Genomic DNA, 21,091 nt, shown 5'->3' on the forward strand with positions numbered 1-21,091 from the left:
TTTTATTAATTATGGCCCCAATCTGGAAACAATCCAAGTGTCCACCCACATGGATAAATGGAATACTACTCAGCAATGAAAAGGAATACATTACTAATACAACAACATGAATGATTTTCAAAACTGTGCTGAGCAAAAGAAGCCAGACATTAGTCCTTCAGTGTAAATTAAAAACAAAACAAACAAACAAAAAAAACAGACACAAGAGTCTATAAAATTCTTGAAGAAGAAACAAATTAATCTATAGTGGTAGAAATCAAAGAAGTAATTTTGTGAGGAGGGTAAGTATTGGGCTACCACAAGGAAACTTAGTGGAATGATGGGAATGTTCTATATCTTGATTGGTTGGTTAGCTGCACAGGTATATGCATTTGTCAAGACTCATCAAACTACTCTTAAAATATGTTTATTCATTTTATTATATGAAAATTATATCTGAAAAAAGTTGGCTAAAGAAGACTCCACTAAGTGGGTTTAACAAATAACCTAAAAATATTGACTGCAATCTGAAATGGACTGGGCTCAGTGGCTCACACCTGTAATCCCACCACTTTGGGAGGCTAAGTCAGGAGGGTCGCTTCAACCCAGGAGTTTGAGACCAGCCTGAGCAACATAGTGAGACCCCATATCTATTTTTTTAAATCTGAAATGTTTAAATATATATGAACTTATATACACATGTCATAGAAATACACACATTCACAAACACACACCACATATTAACAACCTGGATTCTGATTCTGTTCTAAAATGCATAGTTCTTTTCAGCCTTTTACTTTCTTAATGTATGAAATGAAGTTAGTTTAGAAATTCTTTGTATCTTGGTGTAAAAAGAAAGAAGTTAATAAGTTTAAAGTTAATCTTTTAAAATTGTCTTGACTTAAGTCATTTTTTTTTCCAGAAATCTTCCTGCCAAATCTGTGGAAGAAGCTTTACGTCACCGACAAGAATATGATGAGATGGTGGCTGAGGCTAAAAAACGAGGTATAAAATTTAACTTCAAATGGTATAATTTTCTGATTTTAATAGGAAGATGGATGGTAAAATTCATCAAGTCTATCTTCAAGATGATACTGAATTTTTTTTTTTTTTTTTGAGACAGAGTTGCTCTGTTGCCCAGCCTGGTGTGCAGTGGTGCACTCACACCTCACTGTAGCCTGACCTCCCAGGCTCAAGCAGTCCTTTTACCTCTCAGCCTCCCAAGTAGCTGGGACCACAGGCACGTGCCACAACACCTGGCTAGATTTTTGTATTGTTTGTAGAGATGAGGTTTTACCATGTTGCCCATGCTTTTATTTTTCTCTACTATTTTTATAATTAAGTTTGTTCTAAAGGAGGAATAAAATGACATACCAGGATCATAGTTTTTCTGCATGTACTTTTACAAAACTAATAGGAGGAATCTTGAGATTACAGTCATAAAACTTGGACTACTACTATCTGAGTTTATAAATATAAAGATAATTCATGAATCTATTAATGAATTTCACTTTTTACCATTTTTATATTTTATAATTAATAATTTCTAATTATTTTATAATTTAATTTTAACTTTCTATATGACTATGAGAATATGATTTGAAACTTACTCTTTTGTGACTTACAGAGTCTCTCCAGAGGCCCAATTGTGTCATTTGATTAGGCACATAAATGCATACTCTTGTGTGTATAAATTTACTTATTTATTCATTCATTCTCTTCTCCAACCAAAAAAATAATATCAGGATAATTTAACAGTGTTTATTTCCTGACAGTTGTTATTTCAGGATAAACATACATTTTTAGAAGATATTGCACAGCTGTATACATTTTTAGACTTAACATCTAATACCTTAGTAACAAATGATATTTTTTCCTTTTACTTCAGTGAATGGAACATTATAATGGTATACAGTTCTGCTTTATGGTTTTATTTTGGAAATGAAGTTATTTATTTAATGTTAAGTAAAAATAGGATATATAAGGCTAGTTATATCTTTCTAAAAGGCTTGCTTATTTAAACATTAGTTGAGTGTAGTTTACTATACAGAATTCGAAATATTTCTGACATATCCAATTCCGTTTTTATTTATTTATTTATTGCTTATTTTTATCTTTTTGAGACAAGGTGTTGCTCTGTCACCCAGGCTGGAGTGCAGTGATGCGAACTTGGCTCATGGTAGCCTCAGTCTCCCAGGCTCAGGAGATCCTCTCACCCCAGCCTCCCAAGTAGTTGGGACCATAGGCGTGCACCGCCATGCCCAGTTAATTTTTGTATTTTTTTTTAGAGACAGGTTTCGCCATGTTGGCCAGGCTGGTCTTAAACTCCTGACCTCAAGTGATCCACCCACCTCGGCCTCCCAAAGTGCTGGGATTTTAGGTGTAAGCCACCACATCCAGCCTAAGTTTTTGTTTTTTATTATGTATGTATTTATTTTAGAGACAGGGTCACGCTCGTTGCCTAGGCCGGAGTGCAGTGATACAATTAGAGCTCACCGCAGCCTCAAATTCCTGGGCTCAAGCAATCCTCCTGCCTCAGCCTCCCTGGTAGCTGGGATTGTAGGTGCATGCCTCCACACCCAGCTCTTTTTTTTTTTTTTTTTTTTTTTTTTGAGACAAAGTCTCACTCTGTCACCCAGGCTCCAGTGCAGTGGCGCAATCTCGGCTCACTGCAACCTCCGCCTCCTGGGTTCAAGTGATTATCCCACCTCAGCCTCCAGAGTGGCGGGGATTACAGGTGCCTGCCACCAGGCCCAGCTAATTTTTGTATTTTTAGTAGAGACGGGGTTTTGCCATGTTGACCAGGCTGGTCTCAAACTCGACCTCAAGTGATCCACCTGCCTTGGCCACCCAGAGTTCTGGAATTACAGGCGTAAGCCACCATGCCCAGCCCCAGCTCATTTTTTTAAAGTTATTTTGTAGAGATGGTGTATCTCTGTGTTGCCCAGACTGGTCTCAGACTCTTGGCCTCAAGCAGTTCTCCCACCTGGACCTCCCTAGAGTGTGTTAACTGGCTCCAGTTAAGTTTTTATTTATTTTTAAAGATTTTACTATATGATTACTATGTAAGATAGTTTTTGGTACTGGATGATCTTTAAAGCATATTATGATAGGAAAAATATTGAACTGAGAAATCAGATGGCCACAGCTTTAACCTTGTTTGATACTACCTGGGTGTGATACTCTGAACAGGCCTAATATTAGTTTTCTCATGCGTAAAGTGTGAGAGGCAGGTCAGCTTAATCAGGGCTTTGAGGCTTCTCTTTCATCATTTTTTTGTTGTTGGTAAAGTAGTGGAACATTTTGCCCAAGAAATCTTATGGAATATGAATACATAAAACAAATAAAACAAAGTAGAGATTGTTGGCCAGGCGTGGTGGCTCACGCCTGTAACCCCAGCACTTTGGGAGGCTGAAGTGGGTGGATCACAAGGTCAGGTGTTTGAGACCAGCCTGGCCAGCATGGTGAAACCTTGTCTCTACTAAAAATACAAAAAATTAGCTGGGCATGGTGGTGCGACCCTGTAATCCCAGCTACTCGGGAGGCTGAGGCAGGAGAACTGCTTGATCCCGGGAGGCAAAGGTTGCAGTGAGCCGAGATCGCGCCACTGCACTGCAGCTTGGGTGACAGAGTGAGACTCCGTTTCAAAAAAAAAAAAGAAAGTAGAGATTGTTTACTTGGCCTTCTGCTTGCCCCTCAAGATGGTTTCTAAGGCATATCTGAAAAAACAGTTTGAAAACAGTTTGGCTGGCTGGTCTCTGACATCCTCACTGGTTCTAAAATTACATAAAGTTTTGATTTATGACTCACTTGCCTCTGCATTTGAGACATCTCTTCTTCTGAAATTGTGACCTTTGATTTTCAGAGAGGTATTTTCTTGCCCCAACTTTTGCCTTAGAATGTAAGAGATGTACTGTTAATATATGTGTTTTGGGGGACGTTTTAAAATTTCAAACTAATTAGTAAAGTGAAACACCATATTAAAAAGTGCTACTGAAAAAATCATTTTTGAGTGTCCTGTGGGTTATATCAGAAAATTTATAAACCCTTGTAGGAAAATAGGTATTGATTAGTTGCCCACAGTTGTTTGTTTTTTATATAGTTAATTCATAAGAAATTTGACTTCATAGGTTAAGTGTAAATAGAAATATGTGATAAAGTAATCTACTTAAATTATTTTTCTGACTTTTTATTCCATTTACTTTTACAGTAGTACAGGAGATGTTATTTAAAAATTATGTTAATAGCTGGGCATGGTGGCACACATGTGTAGTCCAAGCTGCTCAGGAAGCTGAGATGTGAGGATTTTTTTAAGTCCAGGAGTTCGAGGCCACCTGGGCAATGTGGCTAGACCCATCTCTAAAAAAAGAGAAAACAAAGAAAAGAAAATTATGTTAATCAAGTTCATTTACTTTCACTTTTTCCCACCCTTTCTTTCTCTTTCCCTCCCTCCCTTATTTCCTTCTTTCCTCTTATGATAATATTCTTTTTTAGAAAGTCTATTTTGTAGAGTTTAGGTAGATGGAGAAGAGGATTTTGATCTAGCTTATTTGTATTGAAATAATTTTTACTCATTTAAACAGAAATTAAGGAAGCGCATAAAAGAAAAAGAATAATGAAAGAACGATTTAAGCAGGAAGAAAATATTGCAAGTGCAATGGTAATTTGGATCAATGAAATACTGCCCAATTGGGAAGTAATGTAAGTAAGCAGACTTTTCCTGAATTCCCATTTGTCTCTGAAGATCTGTTTCTGATTCTGTATTTTTATTATTCCCAGCATGTATTTTATGCTTTGGCTAAATTATACTATTAATTAATGCCTGAAAATTTCCATATTTATGTCTGTGCCTTTGCTTTTGTAAGTCCCTCAGTGTCTACCACCTACTTCCCTTACTGACCATCCTCTGTGTCTACTAAGTCTTACCTATCCTTTGGGACCCACCTGAAATGCTAATTGATGTATAAAACTTTTAATGTCTTTAGTTACTGTATTTTCTTAATGTAACATACCATCAATTGTAAGATGCACTATTGATGTAATAGCTATTTGGAAAGAAAATATTAAATATGTAAATGCATTATAAGATGCATTTATTAATATTAAAGTGGTTTTTTTTTTTTTTTTTTTTGAGATGGTGTCTCACTCTGTCACCCAGGCTGGAATGCAGTGGCTGGATCTCCACTCATTGCAAGCTCCGCCTCCGGGGTTCACGCCATTCTCCTGCCTCAGCCTCCCTAGTAGCTGGGACTACAGGTGCCCACCACCTTGCCCGGCTAGTTTTTTGTATTTTTTAGTAGAGACGGGGTTTCACCATGTTAACCAGGATGGTCTCGATCTCCTGACCTCGTGATCTGCCCGTCTCGGCCTCCCAAAGTGCTGGGATTACAGGCTTGAGCCACCGTGCCCGGCCTAAAGTGATTTTTAAAGTGCTTATCTCATAATCAAGGAAATATGTTATGTATGATCTTTCCCTTATGTAAATGTCCCATCATCATACTTTGAGACTAATATACTTACCTTGCCTTTGCATTTATTTATTCATTTAAAATTTATTTTGCCAGCATCTTTTTAAAGATAAATAATAATTGTATATGTTTGTGTGGTACAGTGTGATTTGTTTGTTTGTTTGTTTTGAGATAGAGTCTCCCTCTGTCACCCAGGCTGCAGTGCAGTGGCATAATCTCAGGTCACTACAACCTCTACCTCCTGGATTCACATGATTCTTATGCCTCAGTCTCCCTAGTAGCTGGGACTACAGGCACCTGCCACTATACCTGGCTAATTGTTTTGTATATTTAGTAGAAACGGGACTTCACCATGTTGGCTAGGCTAGTCTCAAACTCCTGGCCTCAAGTGATCAGCCTGCCTCGGCTTCCCAAAGTGCTGGGATTATAGGTGTGAGCCACTGCACCCTACCGTGATGTTTCTTGAGGTTTTTTTTTTTTTTTTTTTTACGAGGTCTCACTCTGTTGCCCAGGCTGGGGTGTAGTGGCACGATCATGACTCACTGCAACGCCGACCTCCCTGGGCCCAGGTGATCCTCCTCCCTCAGCCTCCTGAGTAGCTGGGACTACAGGTACGTGCCAACATGTCCAGCGAAGTTTTGTATGTTTGATAGATACGGGGTCTCACCATGTTGCCCAGGCTGGTCTCGAACTCTTGGGCACAAGCAATCTGCCTGCCTTGGCCTCCCAAAGTGCTAGGATTACAGGTGTGAGCCACCTGCCTGGTGCAATGTGATGTTTTGATATATGTTTACATTATGGAATGATTAAATCAAGCTAATTAACAAATCCATCAGCTCACGTACTTCTCAGTATTTTGTGGTAAAACATTTAAAATCTGCTCATTTGGCAATTTTGAAATGCACAGTTCATTATTATTTATTATAGTTACCATTCTATGTAATTGGTCACTAACACTTATTTCTTCTAATGGAACTTTGTACCCTTTGATCAACATCTCACCTTTCTCCATTCACTTTACCCTCTCCCGCCCATAACCACCATTCCACTCCCTACTTTTATGAGATTGACTTTTTTGGATTTCACATATGAGTGAGATTATGTGTTGATTTTTCAGTGCCTGGTTTATTACACTTGGCACAATATCCTACAGGTTCATCTGTGTTGTTGCAAATGACAGAATTTCTTTCTTACTGCCTTTTTACATAATATTTTAAAATATGCCTTATCTTCCCTCTCGACTAGAGGGTTGGGGATATCTTCTGCAATGCCTACAGTAGTTGGTACATTGGGAATTTGTTGAATATTGGCACAGTGTGACATATTATTTGAGGCACTTTACATAAGTAATTATATTTGATTCTTAGAACTTTTGTCAGGTATATGTATTTTTACTCCCATTTATAAGGAAATTCAAGGTTAGCGAGGTTAAGTGATTTGCCCAGGGTTATACATTTAATTAATGGTTAAATTAGATTGGATCTCAGATCTCTCTGACTTTAAAGCCGACAGTTTTTTTTTTTTTAGCAGACTTCACTGCTTCTCAAAAACTAGGACTTTAGCCACTGTAGATTCTTGGTTGGTTTGTTTTTGGTACTGAATTGGTGACACGTTTTTATGTCCCTTTTATCCTGTTTTTTAAATAATTGACTGCATATTTCTGATTTCTCATTGGCATTTATAAAACGCATTTCCCTTTAGATTACTATTGTCCCTTTGGGATCCTATACATCTTGTAGGATGTTGTTGCCTGCAAGCATGAACCCAAAGAAAAGAATGCATTACATACTTAATTCTCAATAGTCCTAAAAATGATTTGATCACTTGGCCATAGACTAAACATAATCCATCATGCAACTAGTATTTTTGGTATAAAAAGTAACTTTCTCCTTTTTTCTCCTCCTTTAATTCTAGGCGTAGTACAAGAAGAGTTCGAGAATTGTGGTGGCAGGGATTGCCCCCTAGTGTCCGTGGGAAAGTTTGGAGTCTAGCTGTAGGAAATGAACTAAATATCACTCCTGGTTTGTATTTTACGTTCAGTTACTCCCACATGTAGAAATAGCCATCTACAGAGTCACATAGCAGATTAGTAGAGTGACCATTAAAATAAATGGCCATTACTATATATAATGTCATTTTAAGAGCATGCTTCATCCCCCCAAAACCTGTTATGATTTAATAAGTTATTATAATTTATATAAGGATTTATGGGTTTTCCTTTAGTTTACAACTATCAATAATCTTCTTGGCATTCAAATATCAAAAACTTCTGGGATTCTACATGGCAGTGGAGAATATATATATATAAAAAGAAAATAGTCAATTATGAAAAGGCTCCACTTTTGCACAAAAAACACATAAATACTGGAGGAAGGCTAAAAGTTTCTTTTCATCCCTGTTTACCTAACTAAACCAGTCATTTTGGGATTTTTTTTTTTTTAATTTAAAAATTTTAGGCCAGGCACGGTGGCTCATGCCTGTAATCCCAGCACTTTGGGAGGCCAAGGCAAGTGGATCACCTGAAGTCAGGAGTTCAAGACCAGCCCGGCAAACATGGCAAAACCCTGTCTCTACTAAAAATACAAAAAAAATTAGCTGGTCATGGTGACACACGCCTGTAATCCCAGCTACTCAGAAGGCTGAGGCAGAAGAGTCACTTGAACATAGGAGGCGGAGGCTGCAGTGAGCCGAGATCACGCCTGTGCACTCCAATCTGGGCAAAAGAGCGAGACTCTGTTTCTGAATGAATGAATGAATAAATAATTTTAAAGTTTATAACTTGATTAGCTATATAAAGAAAAAACTTTAGCCGGGCATGGTGGCTCATGCCTGTTATCCCAGCACTTTGGGAGGCTGAAGCAGGTGGATTGCCTGAGTTCAGGAGTTTGAGACCAGCCTGGGCAACACGGTGAAACCCCTTCTTTACTAAAATATGAAAAATTAGCCAGGTGTGGCAGCGTGCGCCGGGAGACTGAGGCAGGAGAATTGCTTGAATCCAGGAGATGGAGGTTGCGGTGAGCCAACATTGAGCTACTGCACTCCAGCCTGGGCAACAGAGTAAGACTCTGTCTCAAAAAAAAAAAAAAAAAAAAAGAGAAAACTTTAAAGAACAAAAGAAGAAAGAAGACTTTCAAAGAGTTATATTATTTTTCTTAAGTTTCTTAAACTTTGGTAGATAGGAGCAAAATGTAGACTAGTTTTTTTGTTTTTGTTTTTGAGATGGAGTCTCGCTCTGTCGCCCATGCCAGAGTGCAGTGGTGCAATCTGGGCTCACTGTAACCTCCACCTCCTGGGTTGAAGCGATCCTCCTGTCTCAGCCTCCTGAGTAGCTGGGACTACAGGTGTGTACCACCACGTCCGGCTAATTTTTTGTATTTTTAGTAGAGATGAGGTTTTGCCATGCTGGCCAGGCTGGTCTCAAACTCCTGGCCTCAAGTGATCCACTCGCCTCAACCTCCCAAAGTGCTGGGTTACAGGTGTGAGCCACTGTGCCTGGCTTGCAGAGTAGTTTTGATGAATTTTTAAAAAATGAAGCTGGACGTGGTGGCTCATGCCTGTAGTCCCAGCTACTTGGGAGGTTTAGATGGGAAGATTGCTTGAGCCCAGGAGTTTAAGGTTACAGTGAACTATGATTTTGCTGCAGCACTCCAACCTGGGCTACAGAGCATGACTCTGTCTCTAAATTAATAAATAAATAATGTGGCCGGGCATGGTGGCTCACGCCTGTAATCTCAGCACTTTAGGAGGCCAAGGCGGGCGGGTCACCTGAGGTCAGGAATTCGAGACCAGCCTGACCAACGTGGATAAACCCCATCTCTACTAAAAATATAAAATTAGCCCGATGTGGTGGCGCATGTCTGTAATCCCAGCTACTTGGGAGGCTGAGGCAGGAGAATTGCTTGAACCTGGGAGGCGAAGGTTGCAGTGAGCTGAGATTGCACCATTGCACTCCAGCCTGGGCAACAAGAGTGAAACCCCATCTCAAAAATAGAATAAATAAATAAATTTTTTAAATTAGACAAAATTAGAATAATATCAAATAGAAGAAAGTAAAATACTTTATAGACCAGGCATGGTGGCTCGTGCCTGTAATCCCAGCACTTCTGGAAGCTGTGGCAGATAGATCTCTTGAGCCCAGGAGTTTGAGACCAGCCTGGGCAACATAGTGAGACCCTGTCTCTACAAAAAAATCCCAAAATTAGCCAGGCAGCCCACATGTGTGGTCACACCACTCGAGAGGCTGAGGTGGGAGGATCACTTGAGCCCAGGAGGTGCAGTGAGCAGCTGTGATTGCGCCACTGCATTCCAGCCTGGGTGACAGAGTGAGACCCTGTCTCTAAATAAATAAATAAATAGTTAATAATAAAATGTGCTAAATTGGCCTAAATGATAATGTTAATGCTAGACAATGGCACCACATAAAGACTTAAGGACTTTAGTATAATACTAGAAATAATATATTGTTACTGTTACTTCTAAAATTTTTCTTTTTATATTTATTGAAAAAAATGAAAGTAATGAGAAAGTACAAGTGTCTGCTCTTCCACCTGAATTGCTATTCTTGATCCTACTGTAAACACTGTTAGCAATTTGGTGTATATTCTTTCTGGTCTTTTTTCTATATACATAAAGTGTGCATCTACATATGATCAATTTTTTTTTTTCTTGAGACGGAGTTTCTATCGTCCAGACTGGAGTGTAGTGGTGTGATCTTGGCTCACTGCAGGCTCCGCCTCCCAGGCTCGTGCCATTCTCCTGCCTCAGCCTCCCGAGTAGCTGGGACTAAAGGCGCCCGCCACCACCCCCACCTAATTTTTTGTATTTTTAGTAGAGACAGTGTTTCACCATGTTAGCCAGGATGGTCTTGATTTCCTGACCTCGTAATCTGCCCGCCTCGGCCTCCCAAAGTGCTGGGATTACAGGTGTGAGCCACCGCGCCCGGCCCATATGATCAATTTTAAAGCTTTTCTTTTATTTTCCCCCCACAATTTATGCCATAAGGTTATTCTGTGGCTTTCTTTCTTCACCCTGTAATCTATCTTAAACATCTTCCATGTTAGTGCATACAAGTCTGCCTCATATGTACTGTAGCTACATTGTATTCCACAATTTGGATGTACTATAATTTATTTAACCATTTTCCTTGTGATAACCAAATCAAAGACATGTATTTTTTCCTGCCATTCTATAAAAAAGACATATATGTTAACATCCAAGTACTGTTTTTCATCCCTCAAAAGAGATTAAAATGAATGAGAATTACCTATACAGGGATGACTGAAAAGCATTCATAAATATTTACCAAAGGTCTCAAACAAATAAACTTTGACTGTTTATTTCAGTTCTAAGAATTTACTCTAAGGAAATAATAAGGATTGGATGCAAAAGCTTTTCTACAACCAGCATTATATATAATTGGACAGAATTATAACAAAAATTTAAATGTTTACCCTTTGTCTGAAAAGCAGTGCCAACTTTGGATATTATGATTATGTATGATTTTAAAATTTGATGTTCACAAGTCTCCTGTAATAAACATTATTTTATTTATTTATTTATTTATTTTGATATGGAGTCTTGCTCTGTCGCGGAGGCTGGAGTGCAGTGGTGCTCTCTCAGCTCACTGCAACCCCCACCTCCTGGGTTCAAGCAGTTCTCCCTGCCTCAGCCTCCCAAGTAGCTGAGATTACAGGCGCCTGCCACCACACCGACTAATTTTTGTATTTTTAGTAGAGACGGGGTTTCACTATGTTGGCCACACTGGTCTTGAACTCTTGACCTCAGGTGATCTGCCCGCCTTGGCCTCCCAAAGTGCTGGGATTATAGGCGTGAGCCACTGTGCCCAGCCAACATGTTAATTTCAAAGAACTTAAAAACTTTCAGAATAGAATTTAAAGGAAGAATTAAGTTTTTATTTAACTTAGAAAAAATTAGAGTTTATATGACTTAACTGTTCTCTCCAAATATAAACTGAGATTACCTTTTCTTTCTGAGTTTGAAACAGATTGAATGTTTTTAACTTATAGTCAGAACTTTCAGTTAGATTTTCTAAATCCATAATAAGAATTTTTGAACATATTATAATTGTTTAAAGTCTTGAGAGTCAATTTTGCAAACAGATAATGAGGTATTGATGGTTATATGAAGTTTTGTTTGCAGTTTTTATTGATAACTTTGGCTTTAGAATCTGAGTTATCTTGATAACTTAGACATTAAAATATTGGTTAAATTGGTGTTAATGTTTTGTGATACTATAATCAAAAGGTTCTTTTTTAGCTTGAAATTTATAGTTTTGTAACATAACTGAGTCATTTATTTCCAACATAATTTTAGATTTTCTTCACTAAATATGTATTCAAGAATGGAATGTGTGTTTATTCTCTTTTTTTTTTATTAGTGTGGAAAAGATGCTATAATTGGATTGAAGTACATTTATTTTTGTTAATTGTTTACTTTTGAATGGCTTTAGTAATTTGACTTGTTTTAGTCATGAAGTTTATACTCATTAGAGAATAGTAGCTAAGAGTAAGGGCTCTAAAGTCAGTCAGATACGGTTCAAATCTTGGTTCCACCATATATATTAGGTTTGTGACCTCGGGCATATTACTTAACATCTAGAAGTCTTAGTTTTTCTTCATCTGTAAAATAGGGGTGAGAATATGAAAGGATTGTTCTAACAGTTATTTGTGATAATATGATAGTGAAAGTGCATTTTGCTGAGAGTATGGATAATATCATAATTGTCACAAAATCAGAAAGCAAAATATACACTGAAATCAAAGTATTCTCTGTTCAAGTCCAAAGTATCATCTTTAAGCCTGCTTCAAACTCTCCCTTTGCAGATTCAAAGCAAAGTAAGTATGACATGAGGACCCAAGCATCAAATTGAACTGAGATGCAGGTCTTCTTAACTGTAAATCTTACTGGAGAGATGTCCTTTGATGTTTTGAAACGCATTACCACATTTTTATTATTGGATCAATTTTATGACTTCTAAAACTGATGGGTTTGTCTGGTGAGCCCCCCGTTTTTTGGACAGTGTTAAAATTTGGGTAGAATATTGAAGCTATCTGTCTTAAAACCAGTTTGAAATTTTTTTTAAAACTTACAATTTTATACCTAATAACCCCCAAATAATTATATGTATAAATTTTAACATATTCATCTCTTCTATGTAGTCATTGATGGAGCCAGGCATAAATAATACGAATTTTGCCTGGTGTGGTGACTCATGCCTGTAATCCTAGCACTTTGGGAGGCTGAGGCAGGTGGATCACATGAGGCCAGGAGTTCAAGACCAGCCTGGCCAACATGGTGAAACCCTGACTCTACTGAAAATACAAAAAATTAACTGGATGTGGTGGCACATACCAGTAATCCCAGCTATTCGGGAGGCTGAGAATTGCTTGAACCCAGGAGGGGGAGGTTGCAATGAGCTGAGATCACGGCACTGCACTCCAGTCTGGGCAACAGAGCAAGATCCTGTCTCAAAAAATAATAATAGGAATATTAAGTTTTTAAAAAGTTTTTTCTTTCCAAACCATTAGTAGTAATGAAAAGTAAATAGAAGGGAGAAAAGATTAGAATAGTAAGAGTGTGTTTGAAATATATCTAGTCAGGTATTTGATAATGATACACTTCTTGGCAATATAAGAATACTTGTTATGGTATAGTCATTACTTTGGAAAATTATGCAGTTGTTTAAAAGAAACAACAGCAAATCTGTATCTACTAATGTGGAACAACCTCTAATATAACAAAGTAAGATACAGATCAGTGCATGAAATACGTTGCCACTTCAATTTTTTAAAAAAAGGATTATATATATATATGTATATACTTGTGCAAGCATATTTTCATTCTTGGAAGAATTAGAGCTCTGATAACCACACTCGCATCTGAGGAAAGGAAATTTATTTTTCTCTCTATACTATTTTGTACTTTTTGAAATTTTTTTTTTTTTTTTGAGACGGAGTCTCACTCTGTTGCCCAGGCTGGAGTGCAGTGGTGCGATCTCTGCTCACTGCAACCTCCACATCCCAGGCTCAAGCGATTCTCCTGCCTCAGCCTCCCAAGTATCTGGGATTACAGGCACGCACCACCATGCCCAGCTAAATTTTTTGTATTTTTAGTAGAGACAGGGTTTCACTATGTTGGCCAGACTGATCTCAAACTCCTGACCTCAGGTGATCCACCTGCCTCGGCCTCCCAAAGTGCTGGGATTATAAACATGAGCCACCGTGCCTGGCCTCCGTTTTGAAATTTTTAAAAACCGTGTTCATGTGTTACCTTTACAAAGGAATAAAATTTTAAAAAGAATTAATTGAAGCAAGAAAAGTTATTTTGGACAATAATAAACTTTGGTGTTTGGGCAAGACATATTTTTTTCTATTCTTCTGTCCCTGAAATGTCCTATTTTTATGTAGTTTCAAATATCTGCAATAGTTAGTTACAAAATAGAGACAAATAAAATTTGGAAATTGAGAAAACTTTTAAAATCTTTCCTGTCCTGAAGTTTTTATGAGATCCTGCATATGGGAGTGCAGTGACTAGGCACTTAAATTAAAAAGATAGGGGTAGAGATTTTGTTTGTTGGTGACAAACACCAAGTCTATGTGAAACATCAGTATCTTTAGATAGCAATATCATGATGGAGAAACCACTTTCAGGAGTGATAGAAAGCAAGATCTAGTATCTATTGAAGTGCTAGGAGGTTCCGGGAGCTTTACATATATTATCTTATTTAATCATCAGTAATCCTATGAGTAGGTGTTGTTTTTCTCTGGTTTACAGATGAAGAAAGCTGAGTTCCAGGGTAGCTAATTAACTTTCTTGAAGTCCCTCAGATAGTAAATGGCAGAGCTAGAATTTGAATCTAGGTCTGATTGACTCCAAAAACCATTTTTTCTGCTGTTCCACAATGATACTTCTTAGCAGAAACATCTCTTTCTGCCTCATACGTACATTCTATATTGTAACTACTTGGATGATTGCTCTGCAGTAATTTGCTTTCTTTCTGGGTATATAATGAATAGCTTTGATAGAATCAAGTACTTAGATTTGCCACTTTTTTGATGCTTCCTACATCAGAGAGACCTGACCTGTAATAGGTGAAGAGTAAAAATTAAAAATTTGCAAATATATTTCTTTCCTATTATTCATAAATTTTTGTTCTCCCCCTTCCCTCCAGAACTTTATGAAATCTTCCTCTCAAGAGCAAAAGAACGGTGGAAAAGTTTCAGCGAAACAAGTTCAGAGAATGATACAGAAGGTGTGATTTCTTTTTTTATATAAGAATTTTAGGGTGAAAATTCAGCTACTGAGCATGATTTTGTACCGTGTATCAGAAGCTGTAGTAATTACTTTACATATATCATCTTACTTAATCTTAATAACCCTTTCAGTAAGCAAGGCTAGAGAAAAGACTTGATTTACAGAAGAGTTCACATAAGTATCATCCTAAGGCCTTTTAGCTATGTCAGCTATTTGTGGAGAACTAAAAGTACATAAAAGGTAAAGAAGTTTTATACTGGCAGACAGCAGCTATTTCATCATTCTTTGAAAACTCATTTTTATGAAACATTGAAATTATAAGAATTAAAATTGTAAGTATTCACTTCTGAAATATTTTTTCAAGAATAATTGGTGAGGCTGGGCAAATGGCTCACACCTGTAATCCTAGCACTTTGTGGGGCCAAGGCAGGTGGATCACCTGAGGTCAGGAGTTCGAAACCAGCCTGGACGACATGGCGAAACCCTGTCTCTACTGAAAAAAACAAAAAATAGCCGGGTGTGGTGGCAGGTGCCTGTAATCCCTGCTACTCGGGAGGCGGAGGCAGGGAGAATGGCTTGAACCTGGGAGGCGGAGATTGTGGTGAGCTGAGATCGCGCCATTGCACTGCAGCCTGGGTAACAGACTTCGTCTCCAAAAGAAAAGAATAAATGGTGAAAGTTGCACTTCAGTAGAAATTAATTGAATGTAATGAAGAGTTCCAGTCAGAAGCAGTGTCTACATAAATTACTGTTTTCTTATTTCCTGGATATTTATAATTTGCATGTGTCATTTAACTTTTTGGTCATTGCCTTTTTAAATATTGCTTCTGCCCTATCTTGCCTGTTTTCCTTCTAGACTCCAATTACATGTATAATAGACCATTTAACAGTGTTTCACAAGCCTCTTACACTCTTATTTTTTTGGGAGGGGAGGTAGGGGATAGATACAATTCTATATAATTGAAAAAAAATTTTTTAATTTATCATATAGGGATGGGGTCTCTCTCTGTTTCCCCAGCTGCTCTGAAACTCCTGGCCTCAAGCCATCCTCCTGCCTTGGCCTTCCAAAGTGCTGGGATTGCAGGCATGAACCCCTGTGCCTGGCCAACTCTTTTTTTTTTCTCTCTCTCTTTCTCTGCTTCAGTTTCATTGATTTTTATTGATCCCTCATCAAATTCACTAATGCTTTCTTCTGGTTTATCTGGTCTGCTATTAAATCTAAATCTGTGTAATGGGCTTTTAATTTCAGATATGCTTTCTAACTGTAGAATATTCACTTGGTTCTTTTTATACATTCTATTTATCTATTGAAATTCTTCATCTTCCCATCCCATGTTCCTTCCCCCATCTTTTCCTCTATTTTCTCTTTAAAATTTATTATTTTTTTCTCTAGCGCATATCAGCCAGATATTTTCTTTAACATATTTATAATAGTGTTGTCGTCTATTATTTCCAATACTGCATTATCTGCAGGTCTGCCTCCGTTGGCTGTTTTTCCCCCTTATTTCCCCTTTAAAGTGGTTGTAAGTCACATTTTCTGCTTCTTTGTATATCTTAAATGTTTAAATTGTATGCTAGACTGTATATAAAAAGAATGTAGAAGCCAAAGCTGAGGTTTCCACTGCAGAGAAAACTGCTCTTTCCTGTTAGGCAGTTTGATTAAGGGCTTATCACCTCAATTCAACCATTAATTGATCTCGGTTGCGCAAGGTTGCAGCTTTCGATAGACTCAGTTTATCTTGAGTTTCAAATTTCTTGATGGGGAAAAAGTGTTTTTTTTTTCTTGAGATTGAGTCTCGCTCTGTTGCCCGGGCTGGAGTGCAGTGGCGCAATCTCAGCTCACTGCAACCTCCACCTCCCAGATTCAAGCAATTTTCCTGGCTCAGCCCCCAGAGTAACTGGGATTACAGGCACGCTCCAGCACGCCTGGCTAATTTCTGTATTTTTGTATTAGTGGAGATGGGGTTTCACCATGTTGGTCCGGCTGGTCTCGAACTCCTGACCTCAGATGATCCACCCACCTTGGCGTACCAAAGTGCTAGAATTACAACACTTTGAGCCCCCACAAAGTGGTGCCACTTTGGAGCCACCACACCCAGCCCAAAGTGTTCTATTTTGATTACAGGTATCTCCCTCCAATGATAGGCCCTCTCAAGACTTTGTGACTTTGGGTGATTTTATTCTGCATTTCTAGCCCGCCCTTCTGCATTCAGAAAAGTCCCATAGGGAAAACCAGGTACACATTCAGGACTCCTCCAGATTCCTGTCTATCACATCAGTTTTATTTGGCCATGTGTAGCTTTTCTGGTTTCTCTTCCTTCAACCAGAGTGACTTTGTCTATGGCAAGCTTGATCCTAAGCCCATACCCAGACCTGGCAGATACCCCTAGGAAGAAAAATGGACACTGGTGTCTACTTATTGGGGGAACCAGCCCCTGATATTTCAACGTAGATTCTTTTCTGTTATCCCTAAGTGTCGGCTGGTCTGAGAAATAAAGGGAAAGAATACAAAAGAGAGAAATTTTAAAGCTGGGTGTCCACAGAACGCATCACATGTCGGCAGGTTCCATGATGCCCCTTGAGCCACAAAAACCAGCAAGTTTTTATTAGGGGTTTCAAAAGGGGAGGGATATACGAATAGGGAATGGGTCACAGAGATCACATACTTCAAAGGCAATAAAATATCACAAGGGCAGAGAGACAGAGTGAGATCACAAGGCCTTGGTGAAACTAGAATTACTGATGAAGGTCCGTGTTCTGCTGGGCACACGTTGTCATTGATAAACATCTTAACAGGAAACAGGGTTCGTGAGCAGATAACCGGTCTGACTAGAATTGACCAGGCTGGAATTTCCTAATCCTAGCAAGCCTAGGGGTGCTGCAGGAGACCAGGGTGTATTTCATCCCTTATCTACAACTGCATAAGACAGACACTCACAGAGTGGCCATTTTAGAGACCTTCGCCTGGAAATGCATTCGTTTGCTCAGAGTTATTCCTTGCTGAGAAAAGAATTCAGCAATATTTCTCCTATTCACTTTCTGGAAGAAGAGAAATATGACCCTATTCTGTCTGGCCCCGCAGGCCATCAGACTTTATTGTTATCTCCCTTGTTCCCTGAAAATTGCTGTTTTCCTATTCTTTTCAAGGTGCTCAGATTTCATATTGTTCAAACACACATGCTTTACAAACAATTTGTGCAGATAACGCAATCATCACAGGGTCCTGAGGCGACATACATCTTCAGCTCATGAAGATGATGGGATTAAGAGATTAAAGACAGACATAGGAAATTATAAGAGTGTTGATTGGGGAAGTGATAAATGTCCATGAAATCTTCACAATTTATGTTCTGCTGTGGCTTTAGCCGGTCCCTCCGTTTGGGTTCCCTGACTTCCCGCAATATCTGCTCACCAAGGAAAGCCTCTTACTTTTCTGGAATTTAAATCCTGTTGATCTCTCTGTATCCATAGCTCTCTGATGATTTTTTAAATGTGATATTTGTAATTTTTTTCCTAGTTGTTACCATGAAAATAATAGTCTGCCTTTATCTTCTGTAAAAACTGGAACTAGAAATCTTTTACCATATAACTTTCTGATAAATGTATAGCTATCTTTTTTGTACAAGAGACTAACAAGTTCTAACAAAAGCTGTGTGACATTTCTTATAATTTCTTGATTATTCAGCTTTTAACTTTAATTAAATAACACATATGCTGTGTGATCATTCTGTATTTATAAAATTGAACTTGTTACAGCCAAGTGATCATTTAAATTGTATCTGCTTGGTAAATGCAGGTGTATCTGTTGCTGATCGAGAGGCCAGTCTGGAATTAATTAAGTTGGACATATCCCGTACATTTCCATCTCTCTACATCTTTCAGAAGGTGAGGGTTTCTAAGCAGCTTGTAATTACTTAAAAAAAAAAAAATCTATCAATATCCAAGGCAACAGATTATTTAAATGAATAGCTATTACTTTAAAAAAGGCAAAACTATAGAAACTGGGGACCTTATATAAAAGTCTAGAACTAGTTATAAAATTATAAAGGAATTTCTATTATTTTATTCCACTGACCAAAATACATTGTAGTTAGCATAGCATTTAATACCTTTTATGTAGTAGGTACTTGATGAATTTTATTACAGTGAATTTGTTTTGCTTTTTATTTTGTAAGATATATGAATTATTAATGTTTTGGCCTAGTATATTGTTAAAGTATAAAGAACTTTGTCACAAAACTTAAAATGTTTCAGAATTATTAAAATAGGAAGAAATGGGTTTTTTTTGTACATAGGCTATTATTAAGTTGATTTTACCTTATTGAAAGAGAAATGACTACATTATATATACTTTACCTTTGGCTGAAGTCTTTATTTTTATTTCTTTTTATATTTGAGATCAGGTCTTGCTGTGTTGCCCAGGCTGGACTCGAACTCCTAGGCTCAAGCAGTCCTCCTGCATCGGCCTCCTGAGTAGCTGGGATTATGGGATTACAGGCATGTGCCACCACACCCAGCTGATTCAAGTCTTTATACATGGAATTCTTCTATGTTTAGATTTATAAAAATAAAACGAGATAAAAATTTTTACCATTAAGATTAAAATTATTAACACGGTTTAGTGTAGCTTGATGATGTTTTTTGCTGATGCTATATTATATAAAATGAAACAGTCTGTATTCATCATACTCTTATACCAAATCTAGAAGGTTTTAAAACTGTTGGCAAATTATATAGCTTGTATCCATCAAGTAAGTTTATTTGACTTTTTTGTTGTTGTTGTTATTTAGTACTAAATATTTCTTTTTTCTTTCTTTCTTTTTTTTTTTTTTTTTGAGCGATTCTCACTCTTTTGCCCAGGCTGGAGTGCAGTGGTGCAATCCTGGCTCAGTGCAACCACTGCCTCCTGAGTTCAATCGGTTCTTCTGCCTCAGCCACCCGAGTGGCTGGGATTACAGGCGTATGACACCATGCCCAGCTAATTTTTGTATTTGTAGTAGAGATGGGGTTATGCCGTGTTAGCCAAGTTGGTGTCAAACTCCTGGCCTCAAGTGACCTGCCCATCTTGACCTCCTAAAGTTCTGGGATTACAGGCATGAGCCACTGTACCCATCTGCAGTATTAAATATTTCTTACTAATAATTTGGAAAACATCTTAGCAGAGTACATTTATAATATTTTTTATTAAATATGCTAAAACTAGTCATTTAGGAGATGTTACAGTTTATTAACATGTTATATAAAAATTAACTTAGAGACAATTATTTGTACAGTTTCAAATTTCATTTTTCTCTCCTAAGGGTGGCCCATATCATGATGTCTTACATAGTATTTTAGGGGCATACACGTGCTACAGACCTGATGTTGGTTATGTAAGTATTTGTTTCAATCTGTTTTTTGAATGTAAGCATTTTATCTACACTCTTTATCAAAATATCCTATGTTGTATTAGCTCCCAAATGTCTGTATCTCTATGTCTCTTTTTCTTGGACTTATCAATTTACCCAGTGAAGAATCTTTCCATCTCTTGCTGAGCTTATATGTACTTGAGACTGTCAGGTTTCTGGGGGAGCTATGGGAGATTTCACCATGCAATTTCTAAACTTCTATTTCATGTCCTGATGTCAGGGGGGTGCCTTGTCCCCTTCTTTTAACCTTCTTTTCCATGACTGTGCCTCTAGAGAGTAAACTTCCTATGTTCTACCAGGTTAAGGGAAGGATAGGTACCTGTCCCTAAAGGATAGGGGAGGGGATTTGCTCCTTTTACAGACTTTCACCCAATCCTGTTTTTAGCTCTATTTCTCAATTTCACAGGTGCCTGACAACTTCAGCTTCTGAGCCTTCAGGGTTTTACAGCAGAATTGGCTTGCTGATTGTTGGCTTCCTCCTCTATAGATATTTTAGTTTTAACATTCTACACTTATTTAATTTACAATTTCTAAAACACTATTAACTATCTACTATATAATTTTTCATTCTTGTAGTCCTCATGGGTTAATATTTTTTTTCTTTACTGTATTTTTAGTTGGATTTTTCAGGAGAACAAAGAAAGATGTGATGATGTTCAATTGCCATTTTTAACTAGAAGTTATAGAACTTTCATCTTCTCACCTTTGCCTTAAAATAAAAGAATGTTAGACATCTCTATAGGGTGACTGTCTGGTACAAGTTACTTTGTTCTGTTGCATGTTCATTTCTATGTTTGTTTACTCAACAAATATTGTGTGCTTATGACTATATGTCAGGCATTGTTCTAGGTACTTGAAATACCTCAGTGAACAAAATGATTTCTTTCCTTACAATGCTTACAGTTTAGAAGAAAGAGACAATAAACAACAAACAAGTAAATCATGTTGTATTAAAAGATAAGT

General features: G+C 37.7%; 1 protein-coding gene across 3 annotated transcripts in view; it reads left to right on the top strand.

The window, feature by feature from the left end:
* TBC1D12 (TBC1 domain family member 12) overlaps positions 1 to 21,091 on the top strand; it is a 141,787-nt gene that overhangs the window by 99,368 nt on the left and 21,328 nt on the right. For all 3 annotated transcript variants that reach the window (XM_038009281.2, XM_073019183.1, XM_007963613.3), the window contains exons 4-9: positions 902 to 984; positions 4,563 to 4,680; positions 7,362 to 7,468; positions 14,638 to 14,718; positions 18,517 to 18,605; positions 20,021 to 20,092. In XM_038009281.2, coding sequence (XP_037865209.2) covers positions 902 to 984; positions 4,563 to 4,680; positions 7,362 to 7,468; positions 14,638 to 14,718; positions 18,517 to 18,605; positions 20,021 to 20,092 — 550 coding nt within the window. The remainder of the gene's footprint in view (positions 1 to 901; positions 985 to 4,562; positions 4,681 to 7,361; positions 7,469 to 14,637; positions 14,719 to 18,516; positions 18,606 to 20,020; positions 20,093 to 21,091) is intronic.

Source organism: Chlorocebus sabaeus, chromosome 9, assembly GCF_047675955.1.
Source record: "Chlorocebus sabaeus isolate Y175 chromosome 9, mChlSab1.0.hap1, whole genome shotgun sequence".
NCBI classification, from domain to species: domain Eukaryota; kingdom Metazoa; phylum Chordata; class Mammalia; order Primates; family Cercopithecidae; genus Chlorocebus; species Chlorocebus sabaeus.